The 17,815-nt window shown below is 29.9% G+C and overlaps 2 protein-coding genes across 2 annotated transcripts; both read right to left on the reverse strand.

Moving 5' to 3' along the window:
• Positions 1 to 1,148: 1,148 nt before the first annotated feature.
• Positions 1,149 to 4,882, reverse strand: LOC124945109 (protein SEEDLING PLASTID DEVELOPMENT 1). The gene is made up of 9 exons (XM_047485486.1): positions 4,292 to 4,882; positions 4,007 to 4,221; positions 3,628 to 3,778; positions 3,361 to 3,552; positions 2,553 to 2,715; positions 2,236 to 2,468; positions 1,983 to 2,159; positions 1,741 to 1,917; positions 1,149 to 1,586 (listed from the first exon to the last, which is right to left on the reverse strand). Exons 1-9 carry the CDS (start codon positions 4,766 to 4,768, stop codon positions 1,338 to 1,340), a joined length of 2,034 nt encoding a protein of 677 aa, XP_047341442.1. The 5' UTR covers positions 4,769 to 4,882; the 3' UTR covers positions 1,149 to 1,337.
• An 8,413-nt stretch (positions 4,883 to 13,295) lies between these two features.
• LOC124909880 (ACT domain-containing protein ACR10-like) lies at positions 13,296 to 15,077 on the reverse strand. The gene is made up of 5 exons (XM_047450511.1): positions 14,924 to 15,077; positions 14,622 to 14,846; positions 14,224 to 14,329; positions 13,523 to 14,129; positions 13,296 to 13,448 (listed from the first exon to the last, which is right to left on the reverse strand). Exons 1-5 carry the CDS (start codon positions 15,075 to 15,077, stop codon positions 13,296 to 13,298), a joined length of 1,245 nt encoding a protein of 414 aa, XP_047306467.1.
• Between the last annotated feature and the right edge of the window lie 2,738 nt (positions 15,078 to 17,815).

Genomic DNA, 17,815 nt, shown 5'->3' on the forward strand with positions numbered 1-17,815 from the left:
TGAGCTTTTCAAAGAGACGGAGGATGTTTTCTATTTGAATCCGAATCGATTTAATAACTTTTGAATTTTTAATGACTATTTTAATCACTTAAACATCTTCGTGGATTAAGAATCTCATTATAGATATTCTACACAATTAAAAAACTATAATATTATAGAGAAAAACACAACTCTTCCTCAACCTAAAGTGTTATTAGTATATATCAATTAATTTATTCTAATTAAGTCATTTATATTTATATATATATATATATATATATATATATATATATATATATATATATATATATATAAATATAAATGACGCAAAGAAATAATTGTAAGCCTATTTTGAATAATTTGGGTGGCCCTACAATGAAAATGGCTTATCTAGGAGTCTATAATGTAATGGAGCGGATAGTGGGCCCATGGAGGCCCAATTGTTTGACTTATTATTGTTATTTTGTTTTTATTTAAATAATGTACTTATATATATTCCTTTATAAAAAAAATAAAAACTCTGATGGCCCTATACTATCTTAAACTTAACATTTAGTATTGAGTTTTTTTAATTTAATATATATATATATATTATATATATTAAAATATCATTATTTCACCCATTACAAAATATAAAAAGACATCAAATATACAATTGTAAGTACAAAAATTCATTTTAATAATTTATCCTCAATAACAATTTAAAAAACTTTTTCAAATTAAATTCACAAATATTAATTTAAATAAAAAATAGTCAAGAATGTTTAATTAAATTATATTTGAGACTATTATTAGTTAGATTGTCAAATTGGATTTAAATAAAATTCAATCTTTTTTTTTTACTTCAAAATTTGAGTTTCTTTATTATTAAAATTATATTAAACGAGATTTTATTTTTAATTGTTCAATCACTTTTAATTTATTATTTACATTATATTTATAAATAAAAAATTAATGTCACTAATTTAGTTATCGGATTTTAACGAATTAAGAGGTTTGACGACAAATTTTTTGAAATTCAAAATTCAGACCAGAAATTAAAAATAAAAAAGCATTTTCAAAGTCCATGGCTCCAAAAAAGTGTTTAGAAGGTTCCTCATTCTCTCATTTGTATAGTAGTGACAATAATTTAAACACAAGCTTTAATTTTGGAAAGAAGAAGGTAGTTAACAATTAGAAACACGATGAATTGAAATCTTTTTCACATTATAAGAATTGATATTGACAAATAATAATTTAGAGAATTGTTTTACATCAAGACTATACAACATGCCTCAACCAAAGGTTGAAGAAATCGAGATCAATTGTTGAATGAATATTTACAATTCAACGTAAATTGGTAAAAAATATATATGTATTTAAGGCAATAACGGGAGCTTACCAACATCGTTACCCGCCATTTTAGTCTCGTTTTTGGAAGACTTGCTTTGAAGTTTTTGAGGAAGAATGTGTAACCTCGGGTTAACCTCTGTTCCAGAATACTCTGCAGCCAATTGATAGCTTTCGACAAGCTCAAGCTGTCGTGCTACAATGTCAGACCGCCTTGGCAGAAGTTCAACTGCCTCTCCACCCGGAATCACTATATACTCTATCGCAAGCCGAACCTCCTGTTACAAATTTAACAATTAATGTATATGAAAATGATTCATATAAAATCAACCATTCTAAATTGCTCTAAATGAGGGAAATCGCAATCTTCTCTTCATTCTGTTTTTATTTGGTTTTGGTCTGAGTCAAAACTCGGTTGGTTTTGTTAGTTACCTCTAAGGCATCAATCTCCTCAAGTGAAGGTTTCCTCTTTGGAGGAGTATCATCATCTTCGATTTCAATGTCCAAGGAATTAGAACCTTTGAGAGGCGGTTTTGTTGTCGAAGAAGCAAAGGAATCCATTCCAAGGATCATCCTCAATGCCTTCACCATTTGTGCCATTGTATTCGACTGCAAAATTTTCAAATTAAATTTAAATCCAACCGTCATCATGGATGGGGGGTGGGATGAGTTACCTTTATAACAAATACAGGCACTTGGTGAAATTTAGAGACTCTTCGGATCCACGGGTTCTGTTTCAACTCAGAGCTGCAGACTAAAATGGCATCTGCTACTTCAATATCATCAGTGACAACTACATCCTCCAGCCCCATTACACTTGCAACTTGAACAACATCCATTTCAAGGATTTGCTGCAGTAATAATAGTAGTAGTGTTAATTATTGTCATTGTAACATAATGTTTTAGTGTCATATGCTTAGATCTCACCTTGTAAATGTAAACATATACTGGCATGCTCTGGTTGTCTGATTTCTTGATACTGTATGCATAATGTTCATTTCTATTTTTCGTTTCAGATTCAGTTTCGGGTCTTTCCTCTTCCTTGTCACTCACGTCTGGCTTATCATCTATATGCTTCTCCTCAGATGTTGAGGGGGTTGACTCCAATGATATACTAGTTTCAGCATCCATATAACGAATTTCAAATAAAGGAGACTTGCCTATAGTCAAGAAAATGGAAACTTAATTAGGGTTAAACTAAAATATGACATAGTATGTGATTATGGACAGTAGTAACTACAAACCAGCTAATATAGTATCTACAGTTGCATCAAGACGGTGGTGAACACGACACTCGGTTTTTGAAATCAGCTCAACTGCAGACGAAAAAGTTGGAGGTCCTTTCCTTTCTAAGATTGTTTTTTGCACTTTCCTTTTTCTAGCTTCCTCGTCACCAAGAGTAACACTCTGCACAATATAATAATGTAATTCTGTTTAGCGAAATGCAGTTCTAATCATTTATAATAGCAACTTAATCCAGCATTATCCCAATAATCAATTGGAGCCATACTTAACTTAACCACTTCGGATAGAATTTACAAAAAATATACCTTAACAATGTATCAGCTTACTCAATTTTACCTTATCAATGTAATAAAAATTGAGTTCTTATCAATGTTAAGTCATTTCTTTTAAAACTTTTTCTGGTTGTTTGTTTTGATTATAATTTCAAGTGATTGAAAAATACTTATAATTTATTCAATAGAATTAAAACAAGATGTTTGTTTTAGACTAGGGTATTTTCCTTGAAACGGGCATCAATCCTGAGAGTCTCTTAATTCAAGACTATTACTATTTCATGATAAACCAAATTAAGGTCCAAAATAACTTAGAGGAGGCTTATATTGTATTCTAGACTCTTCCAAAACAAGCTAGGTAAACAAGTCAATCTTGGGTTAGTATTCATGAAATTTCATCATTTCTTATGAATAATTAAGATATTGGTCCAAAATAAGTTGCATTTTGAACCCTAACATTTAATGGAATGGTTGAGAGTTAGTTAATAAAAAAAGAAGTTAGTAAACTATGGAAAGGAATGTAGGTTTATACTACCTCTATGCCGCCAACAAGAATCTGCAAAGATGGATTCTTTATTATGTTATCGATTGTCATTCCATGGGCTGTAGCAACAAGCTGAACTCCCCTTTGAGCAATTGTACTGGCGGCCATAGCTTCAAGCTCAGTTCCAATCTCATCAATTATAATGGTTTCAGGCATATGATTTTCAACAGCTTCAATCATTACCTAATTAATAATCAGTCAAGAAATGAGATCAGCTATTAGAATAACAGAGAATCCAAGCTTGATTCTAACACTTACATTGTGTTGCATATCTACGTTAGGAACTTGCATCCGTCTAGCAAAACCAATACCAGAATGAGGAACATCCCCATCACCACCTATCTCATTTGAGGTATCTACAATGACAACCCTTTTCTTCCGCTCATCAGCCAACATTCTGGCAATTTCCCTAATAAATATTCTAGAAATTAGATTGTTAATTGCAACAATTTGTATTCAAGAATCAAGATCATTACAATAATATCATTTTGAATCTTCTTCTTCATCTTCACTACAATAATAATTACCAAACCAGTTGATACTGACACCAACATATAAATAATGCACAAAAAGAAAGCTGTAAACAAACAAAATTTAGGAAAAGAACTTAAAAGATTGACTAAGAACAACCAATAACCTGATCAAGGTTGTTTTACCAACTCCTGGAGGTCCTACAACCAAGATCGAGTCTCCTCCTTCAATAAGATCACGAATAATCTCTGCACTACCCATAATAGCTCGACCAACTCGACAAGTAAGACCTATGATTTGACTTTTTCGATTTCGTATAGCACTTATACGATGTAACGAACTATTAATTCCTGAACGATTATCATCTGAAAACTCACCAACCTGAATAATATACAATACTTTCTCAAAAACTTTTCAAATAAAGTATAATAAAGTATTTCATAAATCTCACCTTCGATATAGCATGATCTAAATCCTCAGGTTTCACTATCTGTTCAGAAATCATCCAATCGCCAAAAGGAAACCTAGCCAAAGGCTTTCTTCCTAAATCCATTACTACTTCAATCAGTTGTCCAACATCCGGATGCGTGAACAGATCATTCCTCATCCTTAAAGGTACTAGATCTAGAAACATTTCCAGTTCAGATACTTCTTCCGATCGAGATGAATTCCACGAAACCGAAACCGCTGTCTGTCCATTTCCAGGCGATGTTCGATCGCGTGGCCTACGAACGTTTGGGGATCGAATCGATGGCACTGGAACTGCGGATGACGAGATAGTAGTACTGTTACTGTTACTGTTACGTCTATGAGTATTTCGATGGAATATTTTGGAAGTTTTGAGGTAGGAAAAACTTGAGGAAGCGATTTGCGTAGCTGATTGAAGAGAATGATCAATGAGGACAATATGAGAATTGAGAGCTCTCATTTTGTTGTGATGATTTCAGTTTCGTTAGATCTGTTGAAATAGTTTGAGTTTATTATGGAAGAAAAGAGGAGATTCCTTTGAAATTCGGATCTCCTTCAATGGAGGAAAAGAAGGCCCACTTGAGGAAGATGATGATGAAGAAGAAGAGATATACAAACAGTTAACTATCGATGACCGTTGAAGATGCCGATTCTCTTAAACACGTGGCTACAATTTGCTGGATGACTATCACCATACAAAACCTTCCGTTTCATCCTAAACTTTGAAAAGTGCTTAATTTTGTTTAAAATTTATCATTTCAAGCTCTCATCAAAAGTTTATAGTGTCATGATTTCGATTAAAATAGAGTGCTTTTTTTATCGATTTGATCGGATGATATTTGTGTACTCGACTCTATCCTGATTTTAATTATTTCTTAATAATATAATTTTTTCTTTTAAGAATATTGTATAAATAATATACCGCGGGAATTCCTAGAACGAACGGGAGACATGGATGTTAGTAAAAACAATCCCTAAAATAAAACGAGAGTGATGGTAATGCAATCTCATTGTCATCCCTAATCTTAAGATAATTAAGATCTATTATTCTAAATGATAAATTCCATATTTAACTACTCTAGCCCAAATCAGAACCTTAGAAACTAACTTTCAACCACGGATAAATTAAATTCATGATAAAGGGATATTACTTTCAACCACGGATAAATTAAATTCGGGATAAAGGGATATTGTTTGATGGTCTCATGTTGTATGGTCTTCTAAGATTATTTCTAGGTATCAATTTATTTTGTGGTTGGTATTTTGAGAAAGACTTTCTACTCGTGATAAGTTTAAAAGATTTATGAACATTTCAGATACGAGGTGCTTTTATGTGATAGTAGTAAAGAGGCTTTGAATCATTTGATTGAGTGTTGCCCGTTTACTTTGGATTTGTGGGGTAGATTTGCTAAGTCCATGGTTCTCCTTAATTTTCTTAAGAGGTGGATGAACATGAAGAAGTTGCTATTATGAAAGTAAGGGGTGATCAATTCCATTCGAATGTGTTATTTGTTTATCATGTTTGGACGGAACGAAATTCAAGAGCATTTTCTAGGGTGCAATGTAGTGTTGATGAAGTTTAGAGGAGCATTACGTTTGATTGCAGTTAGGGGTAAGCAAACGAGTAAACCCAACCCGTATTACCAAACTCATATTCAACCCAAATTAAATTTATCCAACCCATATTATTTACTAATATGGGTTGGGTATGGGTTAGGTTGAGTAACTCAAATTGTTTTTTCATTTAACATGTATTTGACTCATTTAACACATTTTTATCCGTTTAACACGTTTTTGACATGTTTAACACGTTTTCCACATTTTTCACGTTTTTGTCACGTGTTGCCACGTCTAACACGTTTTTGACAAGTTTAACACATTTTTTCACGTTTTTAATACATTTAATACGTTTTTTACACGTTTTTGACATCTTTAACACGTTTATGACACGTTTAACACATTTTTGACACGTTGAATACATTTTTTTATGTTTTTGGCATGTTTAACACATTTTTGACACGTTTGACACGTTTTTTCACGATTATGACACATTTTGACACGTTTAACATATTTTTCACGTTTTTCACATTCTTGACACGTTTAACACGTTTTTAGCATATTTAACACATTTTCACACATTTTTCACGTTTTTGACATGTTTAATATGTTTTCACGTTTTTGGCACGTCTTGACACGTTTCACATGTTTTCCACATTCTCTGTGTTTTTGCCACGTTTTTGTCACGTTTAACACGTTTTTCACACGTTTAACACGTTTTTCACATGTTTAACATGTTTAACACATTTTGACACGTTTAACACGTTTTTGACACATTTAACACATTTTGACACGTTGAACACGTTTTTCATGTTTTTGACATGTTTAACACGTTTGACACGTTTTTCTCGATTAAGACACATTTAATACATTTTGACACGTTTTCACATTCTTGACTTGTTTAACACATTTTCACACGTTTTTCAAGTTTTTGGCACGTTTAACACGTTTATCATAGTTTCCACGTTTTCCACGTTTTTAGCACGTTTTGACACGTTTAACATATTTCTCACATTTTTTCACATTTAATACGTTTTTCACATGTTTAATGTGCCAAAACGTGAAAACGTGTTAAACGTGTCAAAAACGTGAAAACGTGTTAAACATATCCAAAACGTGTTAAAACTTGTCAAAACGTGTTAACGTGCAAAAAAACATGTTAAACATGTCAAAAATATGTTAAATGTGCAAAAACGTGTTAAACGTGTTAAAATGTCAAAACGTGTTAAACGTGCCAAGAAAGTGCCAAAAATATGAAAATTTTGTTAAACGTACTAAAAATGTGTTAAATAAGTTAAAAATGTGTTAAACATGTTCAACATGTCAAAAATGTGCTAAACGTGCCAAAAACGTGTTAAAACTTGTCAAAATGTGTTAACGTGCAAAAAACATGTTAAACATGTCAAAAATAGGTTAACTGTGCAAAAACGTGTTAAACGTGTTAAAATATCAAAAACGTGTTAAACGTGCCAAAACGTGAAAAATGTGTTAAACGTACCAAAACGTGTTAAATGTGCTAAAAATGTGTTAAATGAGTCAAAAACGTGTTAAACATGTTCAACATGTCAAAAACGTGCTAAACGTGTTAAAACTTGTCAAAACGTGTTAATGTGCAAAAAACATGTTAAACATGTCAAAAATATGTTACATATGCAAAAACGTGTTAAAACGTGTTAAAATGTCAAAAACGTGTTAAACATGCCAAGAACATGCAAAAAACATGCCAAAAACGTGAAAAATGTGTTAAACGTACCAAAACGTGTTAAATGTGCTAAAAATGTGTTAAATGAGTCAAAAATGTGTTAAACATGTTCAACATGTCAAAAACGTGTTAAAACTTGTCAAAACGTGTTAACGTGCAAAAAACATGTTAAACATGTCAAAAATATGTTAAATGTGCAAAAACGTGTTAAACGTGTTAAAATGTCAAAAACGTGTTAAACGTGTCAAGAACGTGCCAAGAACGTGCCAAAAACGTGAAAAACATGTTAAACGTACCAAAATGTGTTAAATATGCTAAAAATGTGTTAAATGAGTCAAAAACGTGTTAAACGTGCCAAAAATGTGAAAAACGGGTTAACGTGTGAAAAACGTGTTAAATATGTCAAAAACGTGTTAAACATGCGAAAAACGTGAAAAACATGTTAAATGTGTGAAAAACGTGTTAAACGTGTAAAAAATATGTTAAACATATCAAAAATGTGTTAAACATGTTAAAATGTTAAAAACGTGTTAAACTTGCCAAAAACGTAAAACCGTGTTAAGCTTATTAAAAATGTGTTAACGTATTAAATATGTCAAAAACGTGTTAAACGTGCCAAAAACGTGAAAAATGTGTTAAACTTGTGAAAAACGTGTTAAACGTATTAAATATGTCAAAACTTGTTAAACGTGACAAAAACGTGAAAAACATGTTATTAGTGTGAAAACGTGTTAAACGTGCCAAAAACGTGAAACCGTGTTAAATGCCTGAAAAAACGTGTTATAAGTGTGAAAACGTGTTAAAATAAAAATCATGTTCGACTTAAAGTTGTAAGATGATTGATTTATATTAGATTAATAATAGAGAATTAAATTAAATTTATATAATTTGAGTAATTTGGGTAACCCTAACCCAACTCAAATTAAACATAACCCATACTCAACCCAACCCAACCCAAATTAATATTTTGGGTTTGGGTTAGGGTTGGATTTGGGTAAACTCAAATTATGTTCACCCCTAATTGCAGCTCCCTCATCTGTACTTGAAGACGAATTCCCAAGAATGAGTAAAATTGGTGTTTATGTCAAAATTGAAACATGGATTATGATGAAGTCATGCAACCTAGTATTTTTAAGGCGAGATTATACACTAATTGTTGTTTGAGTGGTTGATTGTTGTATTCATTTCTTTTATTCCGCGTTTAGATTATTCATTTGTTGTTAAATTCTGAAATTAAGACAAATATTTGTTTTTCCTTAATACCAAACTGATGTAGTTTTTTTTTTTTATTTATATTGGTAGTTTTCCCCCCAAAAAATAAAAAAAAATTTAAACCGATCATTATATATGTCAGTCTCTAGGTTTAAAGTCCTGTTTGTGATTATTGTTTTTGATAAATTTAAATGAAACTATATGATCCGTTGGGAAGATTTAATGAAATTATAATCAATCAAGAATAAGTTTTAGAGATTTATTGGCTATATATATATTATGGCTTAAATTAAATTAGTTAAGTATTTATACGTTGGAAGAGGTGTCATCCAATGAGTGGAAATTAATAAGGGTTTGATTATTTTACATTGAAAATTTATATTTTCTTTAGTGGACCCATTTGGTACAATGTTGAATTGGATGCTTGTGAGTTGTGAAATTTCATAATTTGCTTCTGGACAAACCCTTAAACCAAGTAAGAATTGAAATGGATGCTTGTGATCACATTTGTACCAATTCATTACAAAAGTTCATAATTTGCTTCTTGACAATCCTAAAGCAATGGGGGAAGAAGATAGTCGTTTGTTTATTGCATTTTTTTAAAACATTTTCTTATTCAAGAGATAACGCGTCGATCCTATACTATTCATCTTTTTTAAGATGAAGACGAGGACCACTTGGGTTGCTTATAACCATGTGGGTTGGTTATAATTTATGTTGTGAAAAATGATTTTTATGAAAATAATTAAGAATACATGTTGATTGATCAAAGATAATTTGTAAATATAAATATATTTGAACTAAGAGTTCTAATTATAGTTGTTATGGCTTATGACTTTACATATATTTTTTAAATTAATAAAATTGTCTTTGTAAAGGAAAATAGTACTATGGCTTATGACTTTACTTATAAATTTTTTTAAATTGGTAAAATTATAATGGTCTCACAATTAAGGATGATAATTTGAAACCGCCCCGGTAACCGAACAGAATTGCCTCGTTTGTGGCGGTTTTTCTCCGGTTTGACCAATAGTTGACCGGGGATGGTATTTGTGCCCCCGCCCCGAACCACTCCAATTTCATCCCGATTATGCCCCAAATATTAAAAATGTAATTAAATATATAAAATTACAAATATATTTATTTTTTATTATATTTTATAAGAGTTTTAATTTTAATTTTTAATATATTACAATATATTTTATATTAAAAAAATTGTTTATATAATTTGATTAAATAAAAAAATTATTTATTTTTGAGAATATGGTATAAACGGTTTTCCGCGGGGAATCAACGAAACCGAATGGGACGGGGATGGTAGTAAAAAATCTCCGAAAAAAAACGGGACGAAAACGGTAAATGCATTCCCCGCGTCGAATCGCCCAATTATTATCCTAACCACAATCATGTACATGTACATTGACATAACATTAATAAAAAAATCAAATATTTTATCCTTTTAAACAGAATTTAATATAAACATGAAAGATATCATTATTGACTGCTTAAAGTTTACTAATTATAACTTAGATATTATATTAATGAAGTACAATTTTGATAATAAAAAACGCGTATAATTTCAAATAAAGCCAAAACTAATGATAGTTAAGAGTCAAGGTACATAGAAGAAGGTAATTAAGAGTGTGTATCACGTTTTAGTGATGAATACATTAAACAATGAACAGCTAAATTATACTATTATCTATGATTTTGGAACAATTTCCATCTAGTCAAGCCAAGAATGAAAAAGAAAAAATAAGAAGAAAATAACTTGTATACATAATTATTTTGCGACATTTACAATATACTTTAAAAGAAGTTAATTTGTACGCGAAATATTTATATTTGTGGTATATGTAGTAGAAATGATTCAAAAAGAAAATAATAGAGATAATATGATCATAGGCAGGATGGCGGATCATATGTAGCCCGCCCAAAAAAAAAGTGATATTACGTTCAAGTCGGACCTGCTGAGTAATAAATGAGACAATTGCCTCAGGTCCAAATAATTTTGGGACACTAAAATCTTCAAAAAAAAAAATTATAATGATATGTTCATGGACTTATTTTTAAAAAGTCCATAAATAATAATTGATAACCTATCAATGATAAGCCCTAACTTAATTTGTATCCAAAAAAATAAAAGTAAAAAACACTATCTTACTTGGAGAAAAGAATCGCATGATTCTCATTTATCAACAAAATCAAGGGAAGAGAAAAAAAAATAAGAACAAGCATTTTGGAAAAAGAAAATGAAACACTTTCCTCAAACCTCAAGCCCGTCGTAGATCCTCCAGCTTACCGGAATCGGAACAGAAAACTCAGTCGTCTCCTTCCCCGAGCTCTTGGGCCTTTTTCGCTCGTTCCAGCCTTGTTTCTCAGCACTGCGCAACTGCCCACTAGAGTTCTTCCTCCGATTTCGGTGAGATTTTGGTTCGATTTACTTGATTATTTTTTGTTGTTGAGGACTTGTCTGGTGGAATGGTGGATTCACAATCTGTATATTGCATTATTGCATAGCGGAAGTGCAACATTGTGGTTAATCATATATTCATAGAATGCTGGTTAATCTATAAATTTTTAATGCAGATTAGCATTTAGAGTTTTATCAAGCATGCCTTCTATAAGAAAACAATTGTCTGGGGCAGAAAAAAGAAAGAAAAAACAAAAGGAATATTCTTTAATTCAAAGCCAAGTAGGACCCTTAATAAATATTTCACAAGCGATCAAATAGTAGAGCAAGTGAACCAGAATGACATCGATGATAAGTTGAATGATCGGGAACATGGTGAATCTTTTTGAGTTAATTATTTCTTATTTATAATTGATTAAGCTCTTTCTTCACTTCAAACTTGGTTTGAGCAATTTTAAAAGTACGAAGAAACCTTTGGGTTTTTATTTAGTTTGGAGAAGTTGAAGTCTATTGATGATGATGGTCTATTGAGCTCATGTGTCAATCTTCAAAATTCTTTAACACATGATGGGCACTCCGATATTGATGGATCAGATTTATTTCTAGAACTAAAGTTGTTAAGACATTCATTACCCGGAGAAGCAAAAAGAGCGATTGATGTGCTGAATTATTTGAAAACAATGGATGGTTGTTATCCAAATTCCTATATCGCATATCGAGTTTTGCTGACTATACCAGTTACTGTTGCATCTGCAAAAATAAGTTTTTCCAAATTGAAGTTGATTAAAACTTATCTTCGATCAACTATGTCGCAAGAAAGACTAAATAGGTTAGCTATGTTATCTATCGAGAAAAAAATTATTGAGAAAGTTGATTATGCAAACTTGATCAATACTTTCGCTTCAAAAAATGCGAGACGAGTAATATTCAAGTGACTATGTACTAGTTCGGAATATGAATTTTATATTTTGTTTGGATTTCTTTGTTTTTTTAGTATTTATTTATGACATATTGTTTTGATGATATTTTATTTCTAGAATTCATGTTACAAATACTATTATATTTAAATCGATAAAAAAATATATGTATGAATATTAAGCTTTGAGGGCACCAAGTTTTGTGCTCGCCTCAGGCCTCGAAATCTCAGGTCCGACACTTATTACGTGTGATATTACCTCATAATTTCTTAATTTTTTAAATTTAATATACGGTAGTTTTCATGTAGGGGCATTGCTACAAGTTGTCCGTTGAGATGATTTCATATAATTTTTATTGGAAAAAACTTTGGGAGTCAAAGATTCCATCCAATATCTCGTTCTTTGGATGGAGCGTTATTAATAGTGAAATTTTAACAGATGATTATGAAAAAATGTTGTATTATGGCTAGTCGTATGTGTCAAGAAAATGTTGAATCGACAACTCATTTACTTTTACATTGTCGAAGGGTGACTAGTATTTGGAACATTTTGTGGAGTATTACTATGATTCATTGAGTGTGCCCGAGTCTTAGGTAGTTGTTGAGAAAGTTTGGATTAATGCGGCTGATATAACAAGCCTACATATTTGGGTTAACATCACAATCATTCTTTGATGGACTATCTGGTTGAAGAAAAATCGACGAACTTTCAATGACCATAGTCGTCTGATGTGTATCATTCATAATGCTACTATTATGATGTTTTATGAGATTCGTTCAGGAAAATTATTAGTAGAGTTTGTCGGAGAGTTAATCGTTTTTCTCGAGAATTTACGAGCTCGATAACTTTTTAAATAATTTTTTTCTTATTTTTTATTTGTTATTTTTATATCATGCTTTGTCGTTGTGCTTAAACAATTTTTTTCATTTTTAATATACATGAACCTTTTTTTAATATATATATATATATATATATATATATATATATATATATATATATATATATATATATACTATTTTTTTATCTTATATATATATTTTTTTTAAAAAGACAAAACTTACATTTATCCACTCTCATTTTATTCATAATTTTCTCGTTATTTTTTTGAGTCCACCTTAAAAAAAATTTTAAGTCACCCCCAACTCGGATTCCTGGATCCGTCATCATCATATATTCATTACTGATCTCATTCCCAACTCATCAACTTCTTCCTAACACAATCTTCAATAACATTCCTACTGAAAGGAATGTCTTCATCCCCATCATCATCATGATCATCAAGTAAGATCTTGTAAACTTCCCATTCTTGATCATGAATCCTATGTCTTACTATCTCCACCTAAAAAAGAAAAACATTTGTGATATTCAAATAATCATCATGTTCACAAAACAAACACTAATTTTTTTTTTTACCCAAAATATGCCAACATCAAGAGACTTTAATCCATGTGTGATATCATGAAACACTAGAGGCCTCCCACGGTTAGATAAAACCTCAACCGGATTAACTACAATCAACTCGGTGTTATTGTTAGGTCCACGTCTCATCGTCTCCATCCTCAAAGGACATAGGAGTTCCATTCTCAAACGTGAGCACAACTCATTTTGCTTATCCTCGTCCACTATTCTCATCACCAACAAATCAAACTCGCAATTCACTTTTGTGAAAAATCGACCATGACACACCTTAATATTGTTGTCTTTTAGTGTTCTCATGACGTCATAAACGAGACCCTTACGATTTTGGCAAACAATTTGAATACGCGAATGAGAGGGGCTAAGGGTATTATCCAAAGTTATAGAAACGGGACTAGAGACAAATAAACCGACGTCGTTCTTCTCTATTTCGTTAGGGAGACAAAAGAGAGAATACATCTCTTCCTCACGAGGAATAAATGAATTGGATGTTGAAACTTCAGCACCAACTGGTTTGATTTCACAAGTAATCATGTCTACTCCAATTGTGTCGTTCAATAGACTAATTGTCTCGTCTTGTCTCTTCTTCGTGTGAAGCTCGTCTCTAAGATAAACCAATAAAAATTTAGAATATGACAATCAAATTATAAACAAGCTAGCTAGAAGAGTACTAGTTCATGTTAATAATAATAATATACCTAGTGTCAATAACAAAGAATAGATTCACGATCCTCTCCTCCGGTGTAGTGGACACCTTAACTCTTCTTATCGTGAGCTCCAACTCGTTAAGAACCTTTGTTACATCTAAAAATAGTTTATAATACGAAAATTTATATTATTAAGATTAAATTCTAAAAAAGATATGTTAGAAGGTGCAAAATCAATCGGTGTCGGAGCTGCTACAATTGCCAATTTTATATTGTATCATTATGTTTAAAAAAAATATATCATACAAGTCCAACTAGAGTTTTATATTATAATAATTTGTTTAAATGTTAATTTATTAAACAATAAATTTATCACTTTTTTCTTTGAATTGTCTTATTATTCCTAAAAAATATTATTAATAAGAAACAAGATAGAAATTGTAGATTACCATGTAAGAGTGTACTTTGATCATTGTTGAGGAAGAACTTCAAAAGAAACAAATTCGAACTTGTAGGTTTCTCAAACTGTGATTTATAGTAATAAATTTTAGAAAGTTCCGGTAAACATATCGGACAGACATTCAACATTCTCTCCTTCAATAAACTCCATCGTGTTGTTTGCTTACCAACAACCCAAAATACCAAGTAACACCATCTTCCATCGGTCGAGAAATCTACATAAAAACAACCGATTAACGACCTAAATCATATGCATAAACTTTATAAATTAAAAAAATGAGATCCAATATACCTGCTTTATCAATGGTGAGACCAAATTGAAATAAAACTCTGCATAAATCACAACCCAATCCAATTTTATCAGGACAACTAATAGTTATCAAAGTGTTATCACCTTCTTTCTCAGCATATTTAATCAACACCATATCTTCATATACAATAGCCATATCTTCTTTATAATATATCCTTTTCATTCTAAATAAGCTATTTATAGAGAGATTTTTGAAAATATTATAATATATATATATATAGCATTATGAAAATAATAACCAATTATTCCAATTAATGCACATGTTTATTGAAATATTGATCTAATAATGATATTTGTTCAACATTTGAATGTGATGTGGCAGTTTGTTTGTTTTAGTTTTAATTTAGTTGACTTAGAGCCTTTTTATATATATATATATATATATATATATTTTTACTTTATCAAATATATAAAAATAAAAGTCCATTTAGCAAAAATATTGTTACAGCAAAAATATTTATGCCTAGATCTAAATTTGTTTTAAAAAAAATCATTATTTACTTAATTTTTTTATATATAATCTGATCATATTTTTCATACAAATATAACTTACAACATACTCAATTTTAACCATCTTTAAAAAATTATAATAAAATGACGTTTTCAAAAAGTCTAATTAGTGCTGTCATTTTAATTTATATTAAATTAGGTTTTAACAATCTTTTTCTTTGTCACTACAGTTTTAAAATGTAATTGATGCATTTTCTAGTACTTAGAGATGGTTTGAAAAAGTGAATTTTATGGAAAAAAAACTTGTTTGATAATTTTTTTTTATAAAACCAGGTTTTTGTGGTAAAAATAATAAACTATTATTATATTTTCTCTATTTTTAAATAAAGAATAATTTTAATATTTTAATAAAAAAATAAAATTGTGATTAAATGAATCATGAAGTGACGGTTAAATTTTAGATAAAATAACTTAAAATAACTCTAAAACCCAAAGATCAAGCTCTTTGGAACGGTACATGATTTATATATTTGCTTCCAATTATATGTAAATATATATATATATATATATAATGATGCTTAATTTTTAAAGTGTTCGGATTGCCGGGTCGAGAGTTGTGGTTAATTTGGATATATGTGAGAGTAAATGAATACTTGGATCGAATTGTGGGTTGACCCGCCCATAAATTTAAAACGTTAAAAATAAAATAAAAAATGCTATAGGTATGGTTCGAACTTGCAACCTAACAAAACAAGTACAATCTTTTAACAAACTAGGCTAATAACACTTTATATTTTAAATTCAACCCAAAATTTGATAAACGCGTGATATTTTAACAATATAAGTTCAACTTTTTAACTAACTAATCTATATATATATAATGATGCTTAATTTTTAAAGTGTTCGGATTGTCGGGTCGAGAGCTGTGGTTAATTTGGATATATGTGAGAGTAAATAGATACTTGGGTCGGATTGTGGGTTGATCCGCCCATAAAATTTTTACCGTAATATTTTTTTCATGATTTTTTATATTATTACTCGTGAAAATGCACGAGATACATGCTACTTAATATAATTCTCAATAAGATATTTTTATAATCATATATAATATTTATATATTTTGTAACAATTTGATCTAGAGATTTGATTTAGTAAAAAATAGCATAACATTAATTTATATTTAATTTAGGAATGAGTTATTTTGATATTTATTAATAGGTTTGTTATATTTGAATTTCTTTACAATTTATTTTTAAGATATATATGATATATCGATATTATTACAACTCTTTTTGAATTAAATAATCAAATTTATGATATCAAGAGATTTTTTTGGTCTGAATACTAAGGGATTTAATGAGTTACATCTATGGTATATTGAACAGACGAATAAAATGGATCAAATTATATATAGAGAGATTAAATTCGAAACTAATTAAATCCATAAAATAATGTTTGAACTGAATTTAATAATTTAAAGTGTAGGGAATAATTTATAGTTATACTAAAATTTAATTATAATTATTTTAAAAAAATGTCAAAATAAAGAATAGAAATGATTTTATTCAATTATGCTATGCAAAAAAAAAATTATAAATTTAGTAAGAATTATTTTAAATTATATTAAATAAACAAATAATAAATTCTAAAAAAAACACTCTACAAAAGTTCTCAAGTCTTTTTAAAAAAAAACTTATCTTCTTCGTACTCACTCGGATAGCTTTTAAGCATCGAAAATTGTCTTGTTTTTTCTTTACACCACTCAGATTTAAGTTGATATTTTGTTTTATTCGATTCAACATCTTATTTAGTTGAATCGAATTTTTCATCTCGGATTTTTATAATCCGAATAATATCCTGAGTAGTTGGTGGGTCGTTTACTGCTCATATCCTCTTAGTGAATGATGATCATTTCTCAAGTCCGTGTTCGTTCCCGTCTTAGTCGCAAATGAGATGAAATTATCAAATCTAGAGTTTTTTTCTTAAGTATTCTTCCATTATTTCAGTTTAAGACTCTCTTAAAACTATATTTCCATTATTTTTATGAATTTCTACTTTTATTTTTACCGTATATATATTGATGATCAGTTATTACTTGGTAGAACGATTGTTTTTGGCATTATTTATCAACTATCGGTCAAAGACAATTTTTACTACTACTCAAATATTTATAAAGATTTTCCGACATTGTTTGATTAGTTTGTTTGAATTGCACTACTTCATCAATTATTGTTATAGATCTTTTGTAGTCACCCTCCAGAAATTACAAGATTGTTCAATATAAGGGTGTAGTAAATCGACCAAACAATTCAAACTGAACCGAAACTGCTTAAATCAAATCGAATATCAAACCAAATTCATTACGGTTTCATTTTTACCAAACCGATCCTAACAGTTCAATTTGTCGATCCTAACGGTTTAGTT

The sequence above is a fragment of the Impatiens glandulifera genome, chromosome 7, assembly GCF_907164915.1.
Source record: "Impatiens glandulifera chromosome 7, dImpGla2.1, whole genome shotgun sequence".
In the NCBI taxonomy this organism is placed as follows: Eukaryota; Viridiplantae; Streptophyta; class Magnoliopsida; order Ericales; family Balsaminaceae; genus Impatiens; species Impatiens glandulifera.

Excerpts from the sequence above, each read along its gene's own strand:
- LOC124909880 (XM_047450511.1), bottom strand. The coding sequence starts at position 15,077 with ATGGCTATTGTATATGAAGATATGGTGTTGATTAAATATGCTGAGAAA. Across the intron at positions 14,847-14,923 it reads TCTCACCATTGATAAAGCAG|ATTTCTCGACCGATGGAAGA; the intron begins GTATATTGGATC and ends GTTTTTATGTAG. Across the intron at positions 13,449-13,522 it reads TTGATGTTGGCATATTTTGG|GTGGAGATAGTAAGACATAG; the intron begins GTAAAAAAAAAA and ends TTTCTTTTTTAG.
- LOC124945109 (XM_047485486.1), bottom strand. The coding sequence starts at position 4,768 with ATGAGAGCTCTCAATTCTCATATTGTCCTCATTGATCATTCTCTTCAA. Across the intron at positions 4,222-4,291 it reads TAGATCATGCTATATCGAAG|GTTGGTGAGTTTTCAGATGA; the intron begins GTGAGATTTATG and ends TATATTATTCAG. Across the intron at positions 2,160-2,235 it reads TATATGTTTACATTTACAAG|CAAATCCTTGAAATGGATGT; the intron begins GTGAGATCTAAG and ends TTATTACTGCAG.